The sequence below is a fragment of the Setaria italica genome, chromosome VII (genome assembly GCF_000263155.2).
Source record: "Setaria italica strain Yugu1 chromosome VII, Setaria_italica_v2.0, whole genome shotgun sequence".
Lineage (NCBI taxonomy): Eukaryota > Viridiplantae > Streptophyta > Magnoliopsida > Poales > Poaceae > Setaria > Setaria italica.
This window is the reverse complement of record NC_028456.1, coordinates 31,393,901-31,414,619: the sequence shown is the minus strand read 5'-3', so window position 1 is coordinate 31,414,619 and position 20,719 is coordinate 31,393,901. Positions and strand designations below refer to the sequence as shown.

The following is a 20,719-nucleotide window of genomic DNA, read 5'->3' as shown; positions in this document are numbered from 1 at the left end:
GGTGAATCGCTATGTCTGCCGGTGTTTGGAGGACTCCTGCCTGGGCTGCCTTCCTGATTAGTCGGTGAAGTACTTCTATAACGATTATGAACAACATTGGGGACAAAGGGCCCCCCTGCCTTAACCCCCTCGCATTCTGAATCAGGCTGCCAGGATCGCCATTCAGGAGGACTCTCGTTGTGGCCGTGGAGATGAGAGAGGACATCCGGTCGCGCCATCCAACGCCGAAGCCCATGGCTTGCAAAACCTGAAGCAAGAATGGCCAATTGACTGTGTCAAAGGCCTTGGAGATATCAAGTTTGATCAGTAGCATTGCCTACTTCTTGCGGTGTAAGGTTTTAGCAACTTGTTCAACAAATTTGAAATCGTCGTGGATGGATTGTTTGTGGATGAAGGCGCTCCGATTGACGTCGATTAGGCAATGAAGCTCAGGTGCAAGGCGGTTGGCTAGTAGTTTGGCGACGAGCTTGGCGAAGCTATGGATGAGGCTGATTGGCCTGTAATCTCCCGGTTGACTCGGTTCTGAACCTTTTGGCAGGAGTGTGATCAGAGCTCCATTGAGCCGGCGCAACTGTCCGCAGTTGTTCCTGTAAAACGCATTGAACGCCACCATGACATCTATTTTGATCACTGGCCACGCCGCTCTGTAGAACTCTGTTGTGAATCCATCCGGATCTGGTGCTTTATCGTTGGGGAGTGATTTCACCGTGCTCCATACTTCATCTTCAGAGAAAGGTGATTCTAGATGCTGAAAATCAGCCGGCTGTATGTCTAAAGCGGCTAGATCAATGATCTCGCTTCTGTCAGTGGCCGTGCCCAGGATGTTATGAAAGTGATTCTAGCATTGCTTCTTTTTCGTCCTGAGTGAAGGCCGTGCAATCTCCCTGCTGCAACTTGGCGATGAATTTCTTCTTGGTGCGGTGGCTGGACTGAATATGAAACAGTCGTGTATTTGAAACGCCGTCACGCAAGAAATTGATACGTGATCGCAGCCGCGCCATTGTCCTTTCCAAAGATGACAGGCCTAGAGTTTTGAGCTTGAGCTCCTTCCTCAACTGATTTTCTTCCATAGTTAGTTGCCTTTCTTCCTGCGCTCTGTCAAGCCATTGAACCACTGTTTTGGCGAGCTATTGAGTTTTTATCTGGCCAACATTACGTTGGCTCCAACTTTGGAGCTCTCTGGCTGTGCTCTTGAACATAATGTCCAGCCTTGTGAATGGATCAGACACTTGATCAGCACACGTCCATCCCTTTTGCAATACACAGCACCAAGTAAACAGCAATACAGTACCAGATCGATTAACCAACACAGTACCAAGTAAACAGCAATACACAGCACCCTTGCACAACCAGAGATTAATCTACCAACGGGAGCATGTTCCACATGATGACATTAGCAACAGTGCAGATTAATTACATCGAACAAATAAGATAGCTAAAACAAGTGTAGATAGGAGATATATAGTATTCCTCCATTCCCCTCTTTTCTGCAACAAGAAAGCAAGAAACCTGAAAGCAGAGCTACCGTCAACGAAGGACACAGCTATCATCAGTGCCAAATACATCTGGGGCATGGGAGTCAGTCCATCGCCATCTCCTTCCTGATGTCCTCCAGGAGATCATCCCTGTATTCAGCGAACGAGCCGCCGTATGGCCTCACCATGCCATCCTGCACGACCCACACCTCGCTCCTGTTCTCATCAGCACAGAGTCTTGTTATCAACCTCGAGTCATGGCTGATGATCACCACGCCTCCAGCGAACTCGTCCAATGCGTCTGCCAGGGCATCGATGCTCTGCATGTCAAGGTTGTTAGTGGGCTCATCCAGCAGCAGGACATGCGGTTCCCCCAGCGCAATGGAGGCGAGCACGACACGGGCCTTCTGGCCACCCGACAGCTTGTCGATCAGAGTGAGGTGATTCTCTTTGGGCAGCCCAAACTTGCCGAGCATGGCACGGGCCTCCCCCGGCTTGCTCTGAAGGTGAGGGTGCTTCTCCAGGAGATACTGCACGGCGCTTCTGTCCTTGGGCAACGAGTCGCAGAAGTGCTGCGAGTAGAGCCCGATCCTTAGCTTGTGGCTCCTCCTCGCCTCGCCTTCCGTGGGCACAAGCTCACCGGCAAGAAGCTTGAGAAAGGTGGACTTCCCTGACCCATTGGGCCCGACGACAGCAACACGCTGCCCCATGGCAATGTCGGCGTCAACCCCAGACAGCTTGAAGTCCTCGTAGCTGAACCCTGCGCCAGTGAGCCGTAGGAGGGGCCGTCCAGGGAGCTCCGTGGTGTGGGCACCGCAAAGTGGAACTCGACGCTGTAGTCATGCCACTTCTTGGGCCCAAATCCTTGTTGCACTTCTTGGGTGCCTTCCTCCCACCCTTCCGAGCTGCCTTGGCCAGCTTCTCGTGCTCCTTCATGGCCGTGGCCTTCTTCTGCTCGTAGCTGCGCACGAACGCGTCGAAGTTGCCACGGCGTTGAGGAAGCTCGTCGCACACGGCGTTGAGGAAGCTCGTGGAAGACGACGATCAGGGTGCTCTTGCACTGCGCGGAGAGGTACTCCTCCAGCCACAGCACGGCCTGGAGGTCCAGGTGGTTGGTGGGTTCGTCCAGCAGCAGAAGCGCCGGCTGAACGAAGAGGGCGCCGGCGAGCGCGATGCGCTTGATCCAGCCGCCGCTGAACGTGCTGGTGGGTCTGGCCTGCTTTGCCTGATCGAAGCCCAGCCCCGCAAGGATCTTCGACGTGCGCGCTCGGGCGGACGCCCAGCCCCGAAGGGTGAGCTCGTTGTACACCTCGCAGAGCCAGCCGTTGCCGGCGGCGTCGCCGGAGGCCTCGAGCTAGTCACGCTCGGCGCACAGCTTGGCGAGCTCCTCGTCGGCCGCAAGCACAACCTCGATTACCGGGCGCGGGTCCTCGCTGTTGTCCTCCTGCACCACGAGCATCACGCCAGTGTTGCGCGGCACGGGAGCTTCCTCCAGTTGAGGAGCTTGAGGAGGGTGGACTTGCCCTTGCCGTTGGGCCCGACGAGGCCGTAGCGCCGCCCGTGCGAGACACGCAGCGAGGCGCCCTCGAACAGCGTCACGGCCCCGGGCACGGACACGTCGAAGTCCTCGACCACGACATCCCTTGCGTTGGCGGTGAAGGCGGCGGCGGCGGCGTCATCACCGGCTCTCAGGACGCGCCCGCCGATGGTGACGACGTAGGCGTCAGGGTTGTCCCAGAGCGCGGCCGCCGCGTCCCGCGCAGCGGTCTCGGCGCGCGCCGCCGCCTCGAGCTTCCGCCTCTCGTCCTTCTTCACCTCCCTGAGAGAACGCGCGGCGGTGTTGACGTCGACCGCCGCGCGTGACGCCCTTGCCTTAGGTGCGCGCTCCTCCACTTGATCGACCTCCTCGTCGTCGGAAGGGGGCAGGTCGATCCCCGCGAGGTACGACGAGGGCTGCAAGGTCTTGAGAGGCCTGGATTTGGCCCCCGGTGGAGCAGTTTTCCCGGCGGCGAGCGAGCGGGTGGTCCTGTCGGTTGGCATCTCGGTCGTCGTCGTCGGCCGCAGCGGCGGAGCGTGCCTGATGTCGGCGGCGGTACGGTGCTTCCGTCGGAATCAGATCCTCTGCAGTCGGGCTTCTTGACGCGTTGGGCCTCGGCCCAATAAGAGCACGGCCTCTTTCTCCAGAAAGAGTTGCTTGCGTTTTTTGGCACTCCTCGTCTCTTCCTGTGTGTGTACTCAGATTGCCTTCCAATCGAGCCATGAATTTGGTCGCCTTCCACACTCCCTCAGTCCCTCCACGTGGAATAGCTTTCGGTTTTGTGGTTCAACAGTAAAGTTCATTATGTCATACTGGACGCAAGAGAACAATATAATGTTATGTGCAGCCTCTGAAGTTGCAAAAATACCTTCTGTGCATTCCACTCCATTCAATTTGCAGAGTTTTTGCTGCTTCCTATACAATCACAATTTGCACAGTTTGCTTGCACTTGCCCAATTTTGCAGAACACCATGCAAGCACAATTTACAGAACGCACTACTCTTAGGTGGAGCTTTGTTACCACGCTCAGGTGGTCTGGTGGCTCGCTCTGCCATTCAGTTTGTTCAAACTTCAAAGTACAATGGGCCATTCAATTTCGTCAGTTCGACAGTCAAAGCAGAGCGAGTCTTCAGAGTTGGCCGCGCTCTGCAGCTGGAGCTGATGCGCGGGGGTCTCGAGCTCGTCCGCGGTTGAGGGGCACGTCGGCAAGGAGGTCGGGACCTCACCATCAAGCGGCGCCCGAGCTCAGCACGACAGCAGCCGAACGGACGGCGTACGAGGTGGGGAACGACGACACCTGAGCTCTGCTGCGACAAGGAGTCGAGGAGCGGAGGAGAGTGCCGAGGACGACGGCGCTTGAGCTCCCCGTGAAGAGGAGGAGCCGAGGAGCGGCTCACCAGCCGGTGCCGTTGGCCACAAGACGCCGCAACCAGGGGTGGTCGTTATTTGATTTACCGTCCCCCCGGACGGATGCTCGTTCGAGCCGGGCCGGAGTTCCCGTCCCGTCCTTTCGCGCGGCAGGGCAGGCTGGATGCCTTGGCCGGAGGCTGGAGCTCTCTTGCTTGTGCGCCCATGAGCAATGGCCGATCCATCAGACTATCAGAGGTTGGATTCGTTGCCATCCATGGCGAAACTCGATTCAAACGGCGACACCAGTGCCGGGCAGCCACCGGTATCAACTATACCGCCGCCGATGGGAATGGCCGCCGCGATATCATCCCGCGGCTCCGCAACCCGCAAGGACCCCATCAAGTACGCTTTGTTCAACAACAACATCAGCCAAAGCAAGTCACAAACTCACAACTCACAGCCGGTGCGCACATCTCAAGGTGTGGCATCAAGTAGCCATGTGATACAAGTAGCTATGCGAGTGTGAAATCATGAGGAATAAACGAGATTGAGCACAACACCACCAATCGACCCGGTAACAAACTCATCAGTTCAGCTGCTGCGCAGGAACGAATTTACATCAACATGTTGTTCTATCCTCTTGTTCATGCGAAAATAACTTGTTAATAGCCATGTTCCATCCTCTTTTTAGCGCTTTACAACATGTCATTTCCTGCACCAACGTGTGAACCGCCTCCCCACCACCACCAAAGAAAAAAAAAAGAAAAAGAATCAGCACTACTATTCAAGTGAGTTATTCTCTGAAAAATCCATGATCCCCAACAGCAGTAATGCAATCATCAGTTACTTGGGGGCATCATAATATGCTGGTGACTTATAACTTACCAAGTCGCACCTTCTTCCATCGGCTCTTGAAGAGGAAAGGATGCAGACCCAGTACATGTTCAGGCATGAAATCGTGCCTTGTCAGTATGCCAACAACAGGTGCCCTCTGCATTTGACAAAATTAAGCAGCCCAAATTTATCAGTAATAATTATGAGAGTATCTGTAATTCCTAATAAAGGACAATGCTACTAGTGCGGAATACAGATGCAAATTGTGTGATTCGTGCAGTCACACATCATAGTTAAGTTAATCTAAATAAGTTGTCATTATGGTTAGAGACAACATTTGTTGCTAACAAGGGGGCTCAGAATTGCAATGGAGCTGAGACTTATCAAGACAAGCATAAGAAGGAAATACAGACTAAAATCCTGAAGTGGCATAACAATAAAGTAACTGAAGTGCAAATAGCACCACTAACCGTAGAGGATTTTGGCAGAACCAAAAGATGCCTCAATCCAACTTCACGGAAAAGTATAAGAGCCTTAGCCAAAGACATAGTCTCAAGGACAGTATAAGGAGACGTGTTTGTGAATGGATGCAAGTCTACAAACATTTCCAGTTCTTCTGCACTTAATTCAATGTCCTCAATCCTGTCTTGTTTTCCTGATCCACGTTTAGCAAACTCATCATGTGCGAAATGCTTTGAAGCATTCAGTGCAGAAGCCGTGCAACTACTGACAAAATCTTTTCTTCTCAATAGAACAAGCAGGTGGTCTCGAAGAATTAGACCATATAACGTAGGACTATCTGAAAACGGTGGCTCATCAACTACAGGGAAACCATTATGACCAGTTGTCTTCAAGACATGCACTATATGGCCAACCTTCTCTATACCACTGAATGTTTGTAGAGGGCCAGTTACAACATCACTGACTGACAATTGCCTCATGTAGGGTTCAGCATATCCTTCAAGATGAGGAAATCCTTTCAATCTAACAAGCAAATCATAGACATTTTCGTTGAAAGCATCTGCCACCACCTTGGATATCAGAAGGACAAGCATAACTAGAGGAAGCATACGCAGATTATTAGTCAGTTCCAGGATAATAACACAAACTGAGACGGTCATTCTCATCGATCCACCTAGAAGAGCAGCAGAGCCAAGAACCGCAAAAAGACCATGATCCAAAGTTGATTGTGACCCAATCAACATGCCTACCAGACGACCATAAGCTGCGCCAGTCAAAATAACAGGCACAAAAAGGCCAGATGGTAGGGCAAGGCCATAGCTGAAAATGCCAAGAAAATATGACGCAGCAAAGAACACAAGTATCGAAGAGATGTGAAATTCATCATCAGTGCCAGCACTGTAAAGGTTTCTAATAGTGTCATCATTGGTGTTGAAGAACAGGCTAGCCAGGTCATTGTATTCATTCATTCCACACTGGAACTTTTTAAAATTACCAGATCTCCCTATTGACGGGCAAGCTTCTTCTGTATTAGTTGGACAAGGTTTGCAAGATGCAACCCATGGCAAGCCAAAGAGACAACAGGATGTACAAACAGTGACTGTTGCAGCCAGGAGCAGTTTGTATGTTTTTCCTTTCCTGAAAGTAAATGAAAGACTTTAGGCAAGAAGATATTGCAAATAATTGAATGTTTTCAAAAGGATACATGAATCTCAAGAACTTATACATGGTTCAGTGGATGTATGCTAGGAGTTTTTTGAACATTCATAGTAATCTGTTTTCAAAAGTGATCAAAGACTACAGTACAAGTGACATATTTTGGGTATTGAAACTTTAATAAAATAGAGTATGTGCAATTTAAACTGCATAAGTGAGTGTTGTTCAAAATTGAGGCAGCATCAGTACATACTCGTTGATAAGATTGTAGAGACGGAGAACCTTGTCCAGGAAAAAGTTGTACAAACTCCCCAGTATTCCTCCAAAAACCCCTAGAGTGATTACTGGAGGTAAATCGACCAATTGGTAGGTGACATAATCTGCTGCCACATCAAACATTATAAGGCCACCTTTCCCAAATAAGCCACACCTTCCACTTTTACAGAAGTCTATCAATGCCCTAAGGACAACAGCGACCATTGCTGTTGTGAAAAAGGCTCTCCATAGCAGGGCACTCCTCCACCTGCAAATAAAAGGAAAATGTCTTAATATTTGTAAATTGTACACAAAAACTTTGTCCATGAAAGATGCCATCTTGCAGAAGCCTTTAAATATGTTGTACCTTATAAGGGATATGCATACGGAACCTCTACTGCACCCTACCCTTCACTATATCAATACTACCATGCTTAAACAAGTTTCTACTAAAACAGATCATAGTAGTAGAGTAATGTTTCAAATCGCTAGTTGCAAACGTAGTACCAAATTAAGAGAAGTAGTGAAAAAAGACGGACACTTTTGACGGAAGAAGCAGCAAATTATAAGTAGCACTTCAAAATCATTAACCTTTTTAGGGAATTCAAACTGAGTAAGGTAGTGATGCAGAGTTACTAACCATGCCCACTAAGTATAGAATCTGCTGTTTGATAGGCCTTTGTTTATCTTTTTTTTGAAGTACATGGTTCTTCATCTTTTCAGATGCTGGGGGCATTATTCTTGATCAACAAATAAGGCAGTTTATGAAGGAAATTACCAATAGTTTAAATTTTGGATAAAATGTTCAAGCCTTCACTCTCACTTTCTTTTTGGCCCCTCGATACTAATAAATCTAATAAACAAAGTAATTGCACAAAGACATCATGAAATGCATTTCAAAAACTTACCATGAAGATACTGTTTCCAGGGCAAAAAGGACTCCACCAACTGGTGCCCGGAAAGCAGCGGCAATACCAGCAGCAGAACCACAAGTAACAAGGTCCCTCCGATCCCTATCATTCTTGAAGTACTTTAGCCATTTACATGTCATGTGATATTTCTGTGACCCGCCTTGCCCAAGTATTGATGCAATGCATGCACCTGTATGTACCATTGGACCTGCTTTTCCCACATTCAGCGATGACGATACTGCAGCAATGCATCCCACAACCTGCTCAAAACCAGCTAATATGTATTAGATAAAACATAAGAGCATTATGTTATCAAGTGCCAAGAAACAAGTTGAACTGAAAAAAAGAGGATAATTTCTTTTGCAAACTAAGACCCAATTCAAGAAACATTAAAATAGGACGTGTCACTTCAGTCCAAAATTAAAGAAACTGCAATGAAAAGGATAAATCGACTTATAAATCTTGGCATATGAAATCTCAGTGCTCCTTAACACTTCCCATAAAAAAAGAGTTACTCCTTTCACAATTCAACAGACATTATCAGCCAGATATGCTCTCTTTGGTTAACTTCTCGTAAAAATGGTTACTGGAGTAAAGCAGATCAAGAGAATCTTCATGTTCCAAATAAAGCTTTAATTAAATGCATCAAAATTACTCTAGAGACTAAGCCATCACATCAAAAGTCCACAGTTCCAGATGCTTTAGTTGGCATTTTCTATTAGAATTACAATGTGGGCAGATGTACGAGCTGAAGCTATATGCCAAGACATGTCAAAGAGTGGTCTCAAAGTGTAAATCATATAATGTCTAGGACAGACAAACATGGATGTTATGTTACATATTTATACTTCCAACTCTTTTATGTAGTTTTATAGCCTGCAGCTCTGTACAGAACCCATCATGTTCATTAGTCCAGCTACTGTAATCAATTTCTACCATGATATTGAATTTCACTTCACCAGCACAGCAAAATACCACAATTCCACAAAAACAGAGCTACAGCAGAGCCTATGAAACTGGTACAAGCAGGCTAGAAATACCTCTGCTACTGTACTACCCTCAAGTGACAGGATCAATAATTCAGTCAACAAGCTCATATCACATTAAATACAGACCCAGGTGCCAGACCGTAATTACATCGTGTCTCTCTAAACTATCCATGCCATTTTGTTTAATGAGATGGCAGGAAGCCAGGAACGAAATTAAAAGACAGGAACAAGTACCTTCACTATCAGAGTTTTCAGAGAGAATATGTTTGGGGCGTCGACGCCGTTCAAGTAAGCCTTGACCTCCGGAATGCCTGATCCGGCGGCCGCCGGCGCCACATACACCGTCAGCACCGCCGCTAACATGGTGAGCGCAAAGTTGGACGCCAGGAACACCGCAAATGCCGACCCGTGTCTGACCAAATTAACTTCTCAGTCAACACCACTTCCACGCCAAAATTCCAACCGATCAAGTGCTAGAACCGTGGTGCTGCAGCTTACTCGCCCTCAAGCATGAGGTTGGAGGTGACGACAAACTTGGCGCCGGCGACGTTCTCGACGCCGATGTTGGCGACGAAGCCGGCGGCGGCGGCGAGCGCCCCGACGAGGAAGCAGAGGGCCCACTTGAGCGCCACGTAGCGCAGGATGTGGCCCCGGCCCCGCGCCCTCCAGTCCTGCTTGAACACGTCGTTCTCGATCAGCCTGCACGGGAGCGCAAGCGTCGGTCCAGAAGCGGAAGGAAAGCGAGCGAATCGCGTCGGATTGGGGAGGCAGCAAGCAGAGCAGGGGAGAGCGCGTACTCGTAGTCGAGGCTCTGGATGGGGCAGACGTCGGCGCCGACGAGCGCGACCTGGGAGGTGGTGTTGGACTGCGTGTGGCTGCCGAGGAGGAGCCGCCTCCGCCGCCGGCGCCGCTCGTCGGCGCCATCGTCGCCGTCCTCGCCCGCCGGGTCCAGGAAGAAGGACGAGCTGGAGGAGGCAAGCAACGGGGTCTCGATGTCGGCCTCCGGATCCGCCGCGCCGGCGCCGGCGCCACCGCCGTCCCCGGCTCCTCCGTCCTTGGGGTCCCTCGGAGCCATCGCCTCGGCCACTCCGCTGCGCTCCGCCGCAGCCGAGTAACTGACACGAGCAGATGGGAAGTGGCGTTACGCGAGGTAGTAGCCGAGTAACAGCAGGAGGACAAACTACCTGGACAGAGTGATATATCGATGCGACACTGCCAGTGAGGCTCCGATGGCAACACGCAGCAGCCGGCACGGTGGCGAGGAGATATTTATCGATGCGACACTGCCAGTGAGGCCAAGAATATCTGGAGTAGCTCACATATGGACGAGACGGCGGCACGCGACCCCTCGTGTGGGATCGTCGGCTCTCCGATGGCAACACCGCAGCCGGCACGGTGGCGAGGAGCGGCGCTCCTCGGGTCTGGACAAAATCCTCCAGCGCGTCGTGCGTTTGGATCAGATTCATATGGCGGTGGAATTTTTTTCTATTGTTCTAGCCAATATGGTCCCATTATATCATAGTTTGTTTCGTTGCAATGACAACATAGTTATTGGGACTGATGCTTTGTCTATACTTTGTCTAGCACGTATCTTGTAGGTTTTTTAGATCTCAAGAATGTAAACCAAATTATAGTAAGATTCAAATCATGGTATTTAAGTATCTAAGTTATGGTATGATATTCAAGTATCCAAACTATAGTGTTCAAGTGATCAAACCATGATATCTAGAATTATTTATGGTATTCAAGCTTCCAACCAGATCTGCTGGATTAATGAATCATGCGGTCTTTTGGTATAGTGTCACTTTCAGATGAGGGATCCAGGGCACAAATTGGCCATACCCAGAGCACCATGTGGCAGTTTAATTTGTAGAGTACTACGAAATTCTGAGACTACGATTTTGTCAAAAAAAACTAGAAGCACACCAAGTTGGTTGCAAATCTTTTGAGCTATCTTCTTCTGAATTTCACATTATGACAGCGTGTTTGGTGTCTGAAACAGACAAACAGTACAGAGGCTCCATCGGAGCACTCGAAAGCAAAATGTGTGCTCATAATTACACCAATGCATCAGAAGATAACCTTTCGTCCTTTCTTATCACAGTCGAGAATTCAAGATCCTACCATCAACAAACTTATTGACAGGCACGGAGTGGCTGTCAATTGCTAGTGGTAAACTCATCGAAGCACGTACTAGCTGCTGTGCATCAGAGAAGATTACACAGTGTTATTCTGATTTATCCCAGAGAAACGGAACGGGTACAGCAAATCGATCGAGTTCATGCCATCGCTTGGCAGGCTCTGTCGAAGCTGTCTTCGGCGGAGGACATTCGCTTCACCAGCGTGTGCTCCGGGTGTGCTACCTTCAACTGGCTGCAAGAACAACCAGATTTGCTTTGCATCAATTCAGATCATCAAGCCATACAAATCCAGACTTGTCAGGCAGGTTCTTCCAACACTACAGGCAAGCGTTCACTTACTTGAGGTATCGCGTTGCAGGTTTTCCCAAGTTCAGGCTGCACACCGTGAGGTTCGCCAGAGTTTCAGCATCCTTGGCGTCCTGAACAGTTTCAGCAGGTTAGTTTAAGCGTGCACAAGTCAAGAACAGATCGAGTATTCGGTTTCAGAAGCATGACATTGGCGTGAGTTGCAATGGCGTTGAGTGTTGGGAAATGGAAACGCCCGTTTGGGCAAAGCTGAGATCAACTAGAGCTGACCTTGTTCAGTGACTCCAGCAGCAACCCCTCCGCGTCCTCGAAGTGGCCCATGTGCATTGAGCACAGGGCTTTCCCGTTAAGGATCGTGCAGGTCGTGGGGTACTTCTCGGACAGGTCTTGGAAGATGAGGTGCGCCTCTTGGATCTTGGATCCACCCTGAAAAACATGGCAAGTTCATGTTGTGTTATGCCTGCAAATATTGAAGAACCCTGGATTTTCTTCAGAAAGTGAAGTGGCTGAACTCGTTTCTTCAGAACCTAAAGCGGCTGAACTGAAACTCTGAAGCTGCTGGCCGAACAAAGCAGATAGAGTTTCTCATGCCATTTCTTCCAACAGAGAACTCACAGGAAATGCATGTGCCTGCCTACCATGACAAGGTCGACCCATGCATTGGCGAGCTGCGTCAGCGTGTGGTCTTCGTCCAGCTGCTGCATGGCTCGGAGTTGCTTCTCTGCGTGGTCTGGCCTATGCATTTGGAGGTATATCTGAACATTCAACGCAAGCCTGCATGCATCACCAAATACAAGGACGATTTCTTAGTGTTTTATGCATATCTGTTAACTACTTTATTTGTTGACAGGCAAAAGGCATTCGAGTCGCAGAATAAGACACACATGATTTCAGCGACAGATGACCGAGAGCGCAAAATGCATCGTCACATGACAAAAAGGAGCAAAAGGTGCAGGGAGAAACTGACGCTTACAGCTCCATGTTCCCACCAGAGTGGGTGTGCTTGAGAGCCTCGGCGTAATCACGTTCGTGCATGAAGATGGTGCCGGCCATCAACCGGAGGATCGGATTGCTCCCAATCGCCGCATCTGACAGGAGCTCACGAAGCCTCGAGATCACCGATTCCTTGCGCAACGATCACAGAATGCACGTCCAAACTAGTCAGGATGACGTCTCGCGTGTAGGCAACACGAACCGTAATGAAACGAATGGAACACAGGAGATTGCAGAAACTTGGAACCGACCCTGTTCCCGGTGTCGTTGCCGGAGAGGTACACGGCGAGGAGCTTGACGGCCTGGAGCGGCGTGGCGGCGCTGGGCCCGATCTCGCCGATCACCAGCTGCGCATGCCAACGTACGGGTCGTCGTCAAGACGTGCGCGGGGGCAACGGACAACTTGGGAACGCTAAGCGCGCGCGTCCGTATACGGGGTGGGTGGCGCGCGATCGATGGCCGACGGCCGTGGGGGTCTGCACGCACCTGGTGGGATCCGATGGCGATGTAGGAGCGGTAGAGGAGGGCGTCGCGCTCGACGAGGTCGTCGGGGGAGAGCGCGTGGGCGGGGACGGAGTGGCTGCTGGTGATGGCTGCGTGGTACGCGCCGATGTAGAAGCTGTTGCGGAGGCCGAAGAGGTGGTCCGGCGACGCCATGCTCCGGCGGGTCGGGGGCGGCGCAGTGAAGCGCTGCCAGGAGACGATCGATCGAGGACCGCGCGCGCTGGGAGCGATCGAGGAGGCTCGGATCTCGTCAAGACGCGGGTACGGTGTTACGTTACGTTGTTGACCGTGGAAAAGCGCGGCTAGCCTCGCGTGCGTCCTAACCTTCTAAGTGTCCCGGGTTCAAACAAATGCAGCAAAATAAAACTAAAATTCAATCGGTAGATGAGTGGTAAACCGATTTGAGCTCGTGCTGTGAATCGAATGGGAAGTGCCATCAATGCGATGATTGCGATGGTGATCCTGTTCGCTGTGATCTTTGGATGCTTCCTAGTCGCGGCACACGGTATGCGTCGTTAAGTACTGCTACCGCGGGTTACGTATGTTATATTTGGTTTAAGGAATCACCTCATCCTAGATGTCGATGAGATAACTTCCTCCCTCATGGGAAGAACTGGAGCGAGAAGGTGATGGATCCACATTCCTCAATCCAAACACCACAATATAATGTTCTGTTAAATTTTCAAATGGGTATATATGTCCACTCATTCTCGTTCATGCAGCTGTAATACAATTTTGATGTATTGTTGCACTGACGGGATGGAAGTTTTGTAACGAATCAAATAATCGCAGGTGAGAGGGGTCGCCGGCTTCTACGGGTACGGGGAGGAAGAACCAAACCATTAACCATCCCATTCCAGCCAATTGTACTGTGTCAGGCAGTCTGAATGAGGGTGGTCGGGATAACAGTGAGAGCAAGTTGATATTTTGTAACGAGGACAAAGAATGCACGATGCCGAAGTGGGATGCGTGCTACTGCTGCATGCTCTTGCCGGTTCCTCAGTGCTATCGAACTTTGGGCGAATGCGCTCAAAACTGCTGCGACCCAGTGTGCCATGCGCCCATCCCACCGCTGCCGCCCCTGCCATCAGAGGTTCAGGCCCCGCGTTCGCCGTCACCAACGGCCGGCGACGAGGCCGCAGCTCCGGGTAGCTAGGTTTTGGATGCATGCATCGATCCACTATGGATCCTAAAGTAGACGATTGGAGATGCTCTGGTAAGGATGCAAATTAGGATTGGTTGTAGAATCTGATATCCAACCTGATTTGATCTACAATGTGTAATTATTTTTTCCGATTTCTAGGTATTTTGAGAGTGGTGCGATTGTTCATTAATTAATTAGTATTTTGTAACCAAATCGAAGTAATAAATATGTAATACTTGAATAGAACAAAAAATTCTGTCACCACCTATTGCCCTGATTATTTCGGGAATAAAAGCATTTGAATGATGATCAAAATAATACATACTATATTTGTAACTCAACTCACCTTGGTGCTTCCACTCCACGTAGTCCTTCTGTACTTTGAAGACGTATTTTAGTAAGGAAAACTCTAACAAAGTACTCCATCCATTTTAAATTTTAGATCATTTTAGATTTTCTAAATTTATATATTTTGTTACACATCTAGACATACATCATATCTAGATGTATAGTAAAAAGGTTTTTTTTGTGATCTTGCCCCTACTTTGAAGTGCAACTGTGTTTTTACCCTTTTTTAAACTTTGTGATTGTGCCCTTACCTATTCATGAGTCAATGCGATTTTGCCCTTAGTCTTTGCGTATTTGCTTCTGTTTTGACCATTGACTAGGGACAAAATCACATTGACTTGTGAATAGTTGAGGGTAAAATCACAAAGTTGAGAAAATGAGGGCAAATCACAATTACACCTCAAAGCAGAGGTATGAATACAAATACCCAAAACAACTATGTATATGGAAAAGCCAAAACATCATATAATTTAGGATGGAGGGAGTACTTTCTAGGAGTTCCCCTACTAAATTTGGGTGCATGCATCTCACTAGAAATGCACCAACAATTGAAAATGGTGCAAATGCAGTAGAAATCATCTCTAACAGCTCTCGAAAAATATGAAAATCTTTGTAGCTCTAGGTGAAATCATGTACAACATCCATCAAAATTTAAATTTGATTTTGTTTGAGTCATTTAGAAAAATGACAAATTTAGGTGATGCATCTGCGCTATACGACAATATATTTTGTCCTCTAAAGCAAATGCACTTAAATTATTTTAAGACTCAAACCGACTTGAAACAAATTTTAGGTGATGCATCTACGCTATATGACAATATATTTCAGAATTTTGAAGATCTTCTAGACATGATTTTTAGGATTGGGGGTGCGTAGTATAATTTAGCGTATCTTATAAGTATATTAAAGTAATAAGGTGTTATGCTATGACTTATGAAGCAAGCACTCCTTCTATTCCAAATTGTTAGTCATTTTGATTTTTGAAATACATAGCTTTTGTTTTTTTAGAATAAGGAAATGTTTCCGTCATAGTTTTTGTTATGCACCTAGATATACATCATGTCTAGATAGATAGTAAAAACTATGCATCTATGTTGCCCAAATTTGAAACAGAGGGAGTAAATAACAAGTCAACAATTACTTAGGAGTTTACTTTAATGTAAACTTAAATATCTATATACTAATATGGAAGCTGTTTGATCATTGCAGGCATAGTTAATTATGTACCTCTTTTATATGGGAATGTTTTAAATAGTGACCAAAATGAAACCCTTCTAAGTTAGTTTCCAAAATGAAACTCTTCTAAGTTAGTTTCTAAAAGACCAAAATGAAACCCTCTTTTATATTGGCAGTGGATAATATGCACTAATTACATGTGTAATTGATGTGCTAATAATTAAATTTACATCTGTAAAATGATCTTGAATGTACCCCTATATAGTGCTGATCTATTTATACCCATACAGGCCAAGGAGGGTCGAACTCGTCCTAGACTAATTTCCATCTTTTCAGTTCATGTCCGTCAACGGATAAATGGGGGTAACTAGCCGGGTGAATGTGATGGTGATATTGGTGGTGGTGCTCTTTGCGTGCTTGCTAGCCTCAACCTATTGTAAGTATTATATATATGAATATATTCCTATTGTTTCCAAGACGCTCGCACATTTCAATATTCAAATTTTTTTTTCTTTCTACAAACAATTAGTACAATGGTACTTGCAACAAAGAGGGTACCTTGGCATCCCTGTTTGAAAGTAATTTTCTATTATCGTGACTTTTTGGTAAAATAAATATGCAATAAAAGAGAGTAACTGTAAAAATTAATTTTAGGGGTCATATCAAGTCAAACAACACTTTTCAAATCAAAAACATAAAACAGATAAAGTGTGCTAATTCACATGTTTTGTAATATATGCGGCCATTGCCATTCTCATTTAAGTTATAACATGATACTTGTAGGCAGGGGAGATCGCCCAGTGCTGGGGGAGGTCGAGAGTACAAGAAGAAACTATAATGTGGCAACCAATCATACTTTGGCGGATGACCCCAACGGGAGTGATGGTAACAGCAGTAACATTGTTACTGTATTTTGCGTGAAGGAGAACTGCAGACAAAGCACGTGCTACTGCTGTAACACTAATCAGCCCAAGCCTTGCTTTCAGTCTTGGGACGCCTGCAGGCAAAACTGCAGGACATGCGCCCCCAGATGCCCGTCGTCGCAGCCGTTGCCATCTGATGTTCAAGGTCTGCGATCGCTGTCGATCGGCAACGCAGCTTACATAGTTTCAGACTAGCTATTGAGGTTCATGAACCAAGATGATGTAGGTGCACCACCATAGATGATGCTAGGAATAATGGCCGATCGATCTGCTTTATTTCCATTTATCATTGTCGATCGTGCTTCCATTTCTCAAATTCTCAATCTACAGTTACTTTCAGGAACTAAGTCTAGCTCAGTTGAAAGGACCATATACGATTCCAACCTTCCCAATTTAGATTCAAATCCTCTTCAACTGAAATTTTAGTGTCTCTTCTATGCTGGATGTCGTTTATGCATGAGTAGATCGAATTTATCTGATCGATGCTTTGACAGACCATATAAATACTTCCTCCATTTCAAATTGTAGTTCATTTTGATTTCCTAGGTTCATAGATGTTTGTACGGAAATGCTAAGACTCTGACGTCCAGAATAAAAAAATCGGATGGCTCGAGATATGTTTCAATAGTTAATTATCGATGTTGCAACTATTATTCCCGCATGTTTCATAGTGAATGTTACATGAAATATAGTGTTCATGTTGCGGCAGGAATTTTCTATCCCAGAGTCAAACGACGTAGTCATTTTTTCGCATATTTTTTAATGTTACAACTATAAGTTTTCGATGTTGCAGATGTTTTATTTTAATGTTGCAACGGAACGTCGAGCGCTAGCGGTGCCAGGCATCCAGACATACACTATATCTAGATGCATATATACAAACATCTATACACTAAAAAGGTAAAATGACCAATTTAGGATGGAGGGAGTACGTCTCTGTCAGAGACATATCCGATCATTTTACACGGTTGGTGCATGGATCAACTGCTGTGCTGTTTTTCGAAGAAGCATCTGTCCTGTCCATGACCATGAGTCCATCGTCTTATCTTTATTTCCGGGGCAAGGTATACTGTATCGAAAGGCTAAAGTGGTGCAGAATCTAGTGCTGCACGGTCATTTTCGGTACGCTGTTTGCGGTGCCAGAGAGCGCTTTCCTGAACGGGGTTTTACTTGGCCTGCTTGAGTTTGATTTCGGTGGCTTCTTTTTGTCCTCGTGGGTGGCATTCGTGTCGAATGAACGGCACGCGCGCGGGCGCTTCTTCGCTAAGGATGGCTTGAGAAGACGAGCTACGCCCTTTCTCTGCAACTTACTCTCTCTCTCTACACACAGTGTTCGTGGTCAGTCCTCCACTGAGCAAGGCAGCTACTGCAATTGAGATGAGCTCATTCAAAAGATCGGATTTTGTAGCATGTTTATTGTTTAACGCGCATTGTTTAACGTGCAAGTCAAATATGCACCGCTTTGTTCATGGCACAGGAGGACCTTGGTGACGACTTCGCTTCTGGTTTGCAGGGTCGCTGTGATCGTGCTCTGCAGTGCATCCCTGCCTGCGTGGATGCAGCGACGGATGCTGGTGACTACACCGTGTTTAGGTAAAGTCTTGTCTTCTTTACATATACAATGCTGTACTCTTATTCCTTTCATAAGAACAACCAACAGGTTCCATGATGCGCTCGATCTGGTTTCCAGGTTTCTCGAGGTCGCCCTATCCTTGCAGCTGCCCTGGAGCGTAACGAGGCTGGTGTACATTGCCGCGGTGGCCCTCTTTGACGCTCCGCTGCTCGGGCTCCGCGCCTCCTGGAAAAGGAAGTTAGGGATGTAGTTCTCGTTCATAACCCTTTGCCATTTGGTCTTCAGCTTCCTATTGAGATTCTTAGCTGCTCAAACCTTCATCGTCTACACCTTGGTTTCTAGGAATTTCGTACCATGACCAAGCTCACCTGGCTGCCCCGCCTCAACAATCTCAGGGAGCTGTGCTTAATGCAGTGTATTATTTCCAATTCTGATTTGAATGGCTTGTTTGAGCACACCCCCCACTTGGACACTCTCGGTTTTGTGCTAAGCAGGGAGCATCCAAGCAGGCCGCATCTTGCCTCTCGTAAGCTGAAGATTGTTTGCACCCTCAGGGTCGCTATTTCTTGGGTGTGCTATTTCAATGAACTAATAGTTGATGATGCACCTCGCCTAGAAATACTGCTGGTGCACAACAATTTACCCTTTCGGAACCTTAAGATCACTAAAATACAACATAGACATACTGACCACTAGATAACATAACAATCGGAGTGAGATGTTTTTCTTTTTAGTAATCCAAACTTGCTAAGCTTAGAACGAACAACCTCTATCTTCCTCATCCCCTCTTCCTCATGGTGCATCGTTAGTAAATAGTCAATTAGTTTTTTTTCTCCATTTTCAATACATCAACGAAATGTTGTAAGTATTGCATCGATGAAAATTTAAAATTAATTCTATACGCAGTTATGTTTAAATCATATATTTTTTAATTAAAATAATCTCTACATACTCTATATTGTTTATGAATGACATTGATACAGTAAAAGGACTTGTCCAAAAGCTCAATCTTCAATTTGAAATGGGATTGGTGAATTAAAAAACTCTTAATTTTGTTGCAAATGCAATCAAAACTAACATTTTCTTCTATTATTTTATCCATCTAAATGTTGTCTCAACATATCTCATATCCCTTTAAATTATTAATATGTGGAAATAATTAATGTGGTGACATTGATTAAATCATATGTATTTCTTTGTAAGTGAAGTTTCTTGGGTACGATGAAGAGTTATTTATCTTATGTTCCAAAACATTTTGTGACACATGAGGTTCTGTTTGCTTATGTTGCTTCACCTTAGATCGAGAAACATGTCAAGAAGTTCCGTAAGATATTTGTGAAGTAGTACGAGTTGGAAAAGGTCAATGTTACTCCTATTTTGTAGTTGAATATTTCTCTGTCCATGATGGTTTCACAAACCAAGTTGGATAAGGTCATTCTTACTCTATTTTGTGATCGAATCTTTCTTTCATGATTGTTTGGTTAACAACAGAACACAAATCTTGCATTTATTGATGATGAAGAAAGAAATGAATGACTTGTCCTCTATGTTATAATGTTTTCCCAATGCTTTGACATCTATTTGTTTTCAAAGGATATGCCATTTGTAGAAGGCATAGAAAAAAATCAACGAGTATGAGAAGGCAATGACTTCTTGGGATACTGCATTTTTGTAAGTCTCCTTTCTAATAAATTGGGTAACATTGTTGTACTAGAGGATTAGCACCAGTAGCAAAAATACCCATAAAAGGCTTTCTATGTCCGCTTCCCCAGTGCCGCTAATCCAGAAGTCAGTTCATCTCCCCGGAAAATATCATGCTTCTTTGTCCGTGCCATCGCAGGTGGGTGGTGCTGGCGAAACTACAACGACTGCTTTTGCTACTAGTGCGGAAGCATATTCGACTGTAGATGATAATCACTATCAAAGTATTGTCAAAGCTTCACTATATATAACCTTTTTGTGATGACCGCCCTAAAATCAATGCCATAAGGATGTCGAATATTTAGCACAATGAAATCGTTGGTTAAGTTTTTAAGTTTAGCAATGTTAGGTCTCTCCATTCATATTGAGTTTGTTTTTAAGTTGGGCGAATTGGAGCATGTAGAAGCCACAATATTTTCAATGTATCTTTGCACACGCATGTTTCTAGGGGCGTGCAGTTCGTGTGACGGTGCATGACCTCTAACATAGCATCAATGCAGCCCACTATTTCTTAGCCTAAACAAAACATAGATCTCTTTTCGTAGCATCTGGCCCAAATAAGCACAGATATCCCCACAAAACCTACCGTCGTCTCCGGCGTCTGTTCGTCATCAAAACGGGAAATAGTGGCCCCCATCCCTGACTCCATTAGGTACACTGAAACCCATCGAGGCCTCAAGTTTACACACCAACGATTTACAAAACAATAATGATCTTACAATTTGTTCATAAAATAATATGAATCAATGAACAAAGCAGCAAGGGTATATAGTATCCAAACTTCCAATTAACCAAAGCTGACCAAGTCAGGAAGGATGCATCGATACATAGAAGAGCAAAATCTTCAAGAACTATGACTACAGTGAAAATTTTAACTTCGTATCTACAAATTAGCACCCACGTGCAAGAATTCAAGGCACACACTCATCTGGTTGCCCCGCC

The 20,719-nt window shown here is 46.5% G+C and overlaps 2 protein-coding genes and 1 pseudogene across 3 annotated transcripts; all 3 read right to left on the bottom strand.

Annotated features, from left to right (window-relative positions):
- Positions 1 to 1,273: 1,273 nt before the first annotated feature.
- Positions 1,274 to 4,636, bottom strand: LOC101760086 (annotated as a pseudogene).
- A 257-nt stretch (positions 4,637 to 4,893) lies between these two features.
- LOC101766029 (putative chloride channel-like protein CLC-g) lies at positions 4,894 to 10,277 on the bottom strand. 2 transcript variants are annotated; one of them, XM_004976964.4, is made up of 9 exons: positions 10,153 to 10,277; positions 9,766 to 10,083; positions 9,467 to 9,667; positions 9,203 to 9,380; positions 7,977 to 8,239; positions 7,067 to 7,336; positions 5,667 to 6,795; positions 5,248 to 5,353; positions 4,894 to 5,095 (listed from the first exon to the last, which is right to left on the bottom strand). In XM_004976964.4, the coding sequence occupies exons 2-9, from the start codon at positions 10,041 to 10,043 to the stop codon at positions 5,058 to 5,060; spliced, it is 2,463 nt and encodes an 820-aa protein (XP_004977021.1). In that variant the 5' UTR covers positions 10,044 to 10,083; positions 10,153 to 10,277; the 3' UTR covers positions 4,894 to 5,057. The 2 variants fall into 2 exon arrangements, with proteins under 2 accessions (XP_004977021.1, XP_022684029.1); XM_022828294.1 differs by lacking the exon at positions 10,153 to 10,277 and having other exon boundaries at positions 9,467 to 9,639; positions 9,766 to 9,893.
- A 636-nt stretch (positions 10,278 to 10,913) lies between these two features.
- On the bottom strand, positions 10,914 to 13,116 carry LOC101765616 (coatomer subunit epsilon-2). Its single transcript, XM_004976963.3, has 7 exons — positions 12,895 to 13,116; positions 12,660 to 12,755; positions 12,389 to 12,540; positions 12,054 to 12,189; positions 11,686 to 11,841; positions 11,449 to 11,528; positions 10,914 to 11,341 (listed from the first exon to the last, which is right to left on the bottom strand). The coding sequence occupies exons 1-7, from the start codon at positions 13,063 to 13,065 to the stop codon at positions 11,248 to 11,250; spliced, it is 885 nt and encodes a 294-aa protein (XP_004977020.1). The 5' UTR covers positions 13,066 to 13,116; the 3' UTR covers positions 10,914 to 11,247.
- Positions 13,117 to 20,719: the final 7,603 nt, after the last annotated feature.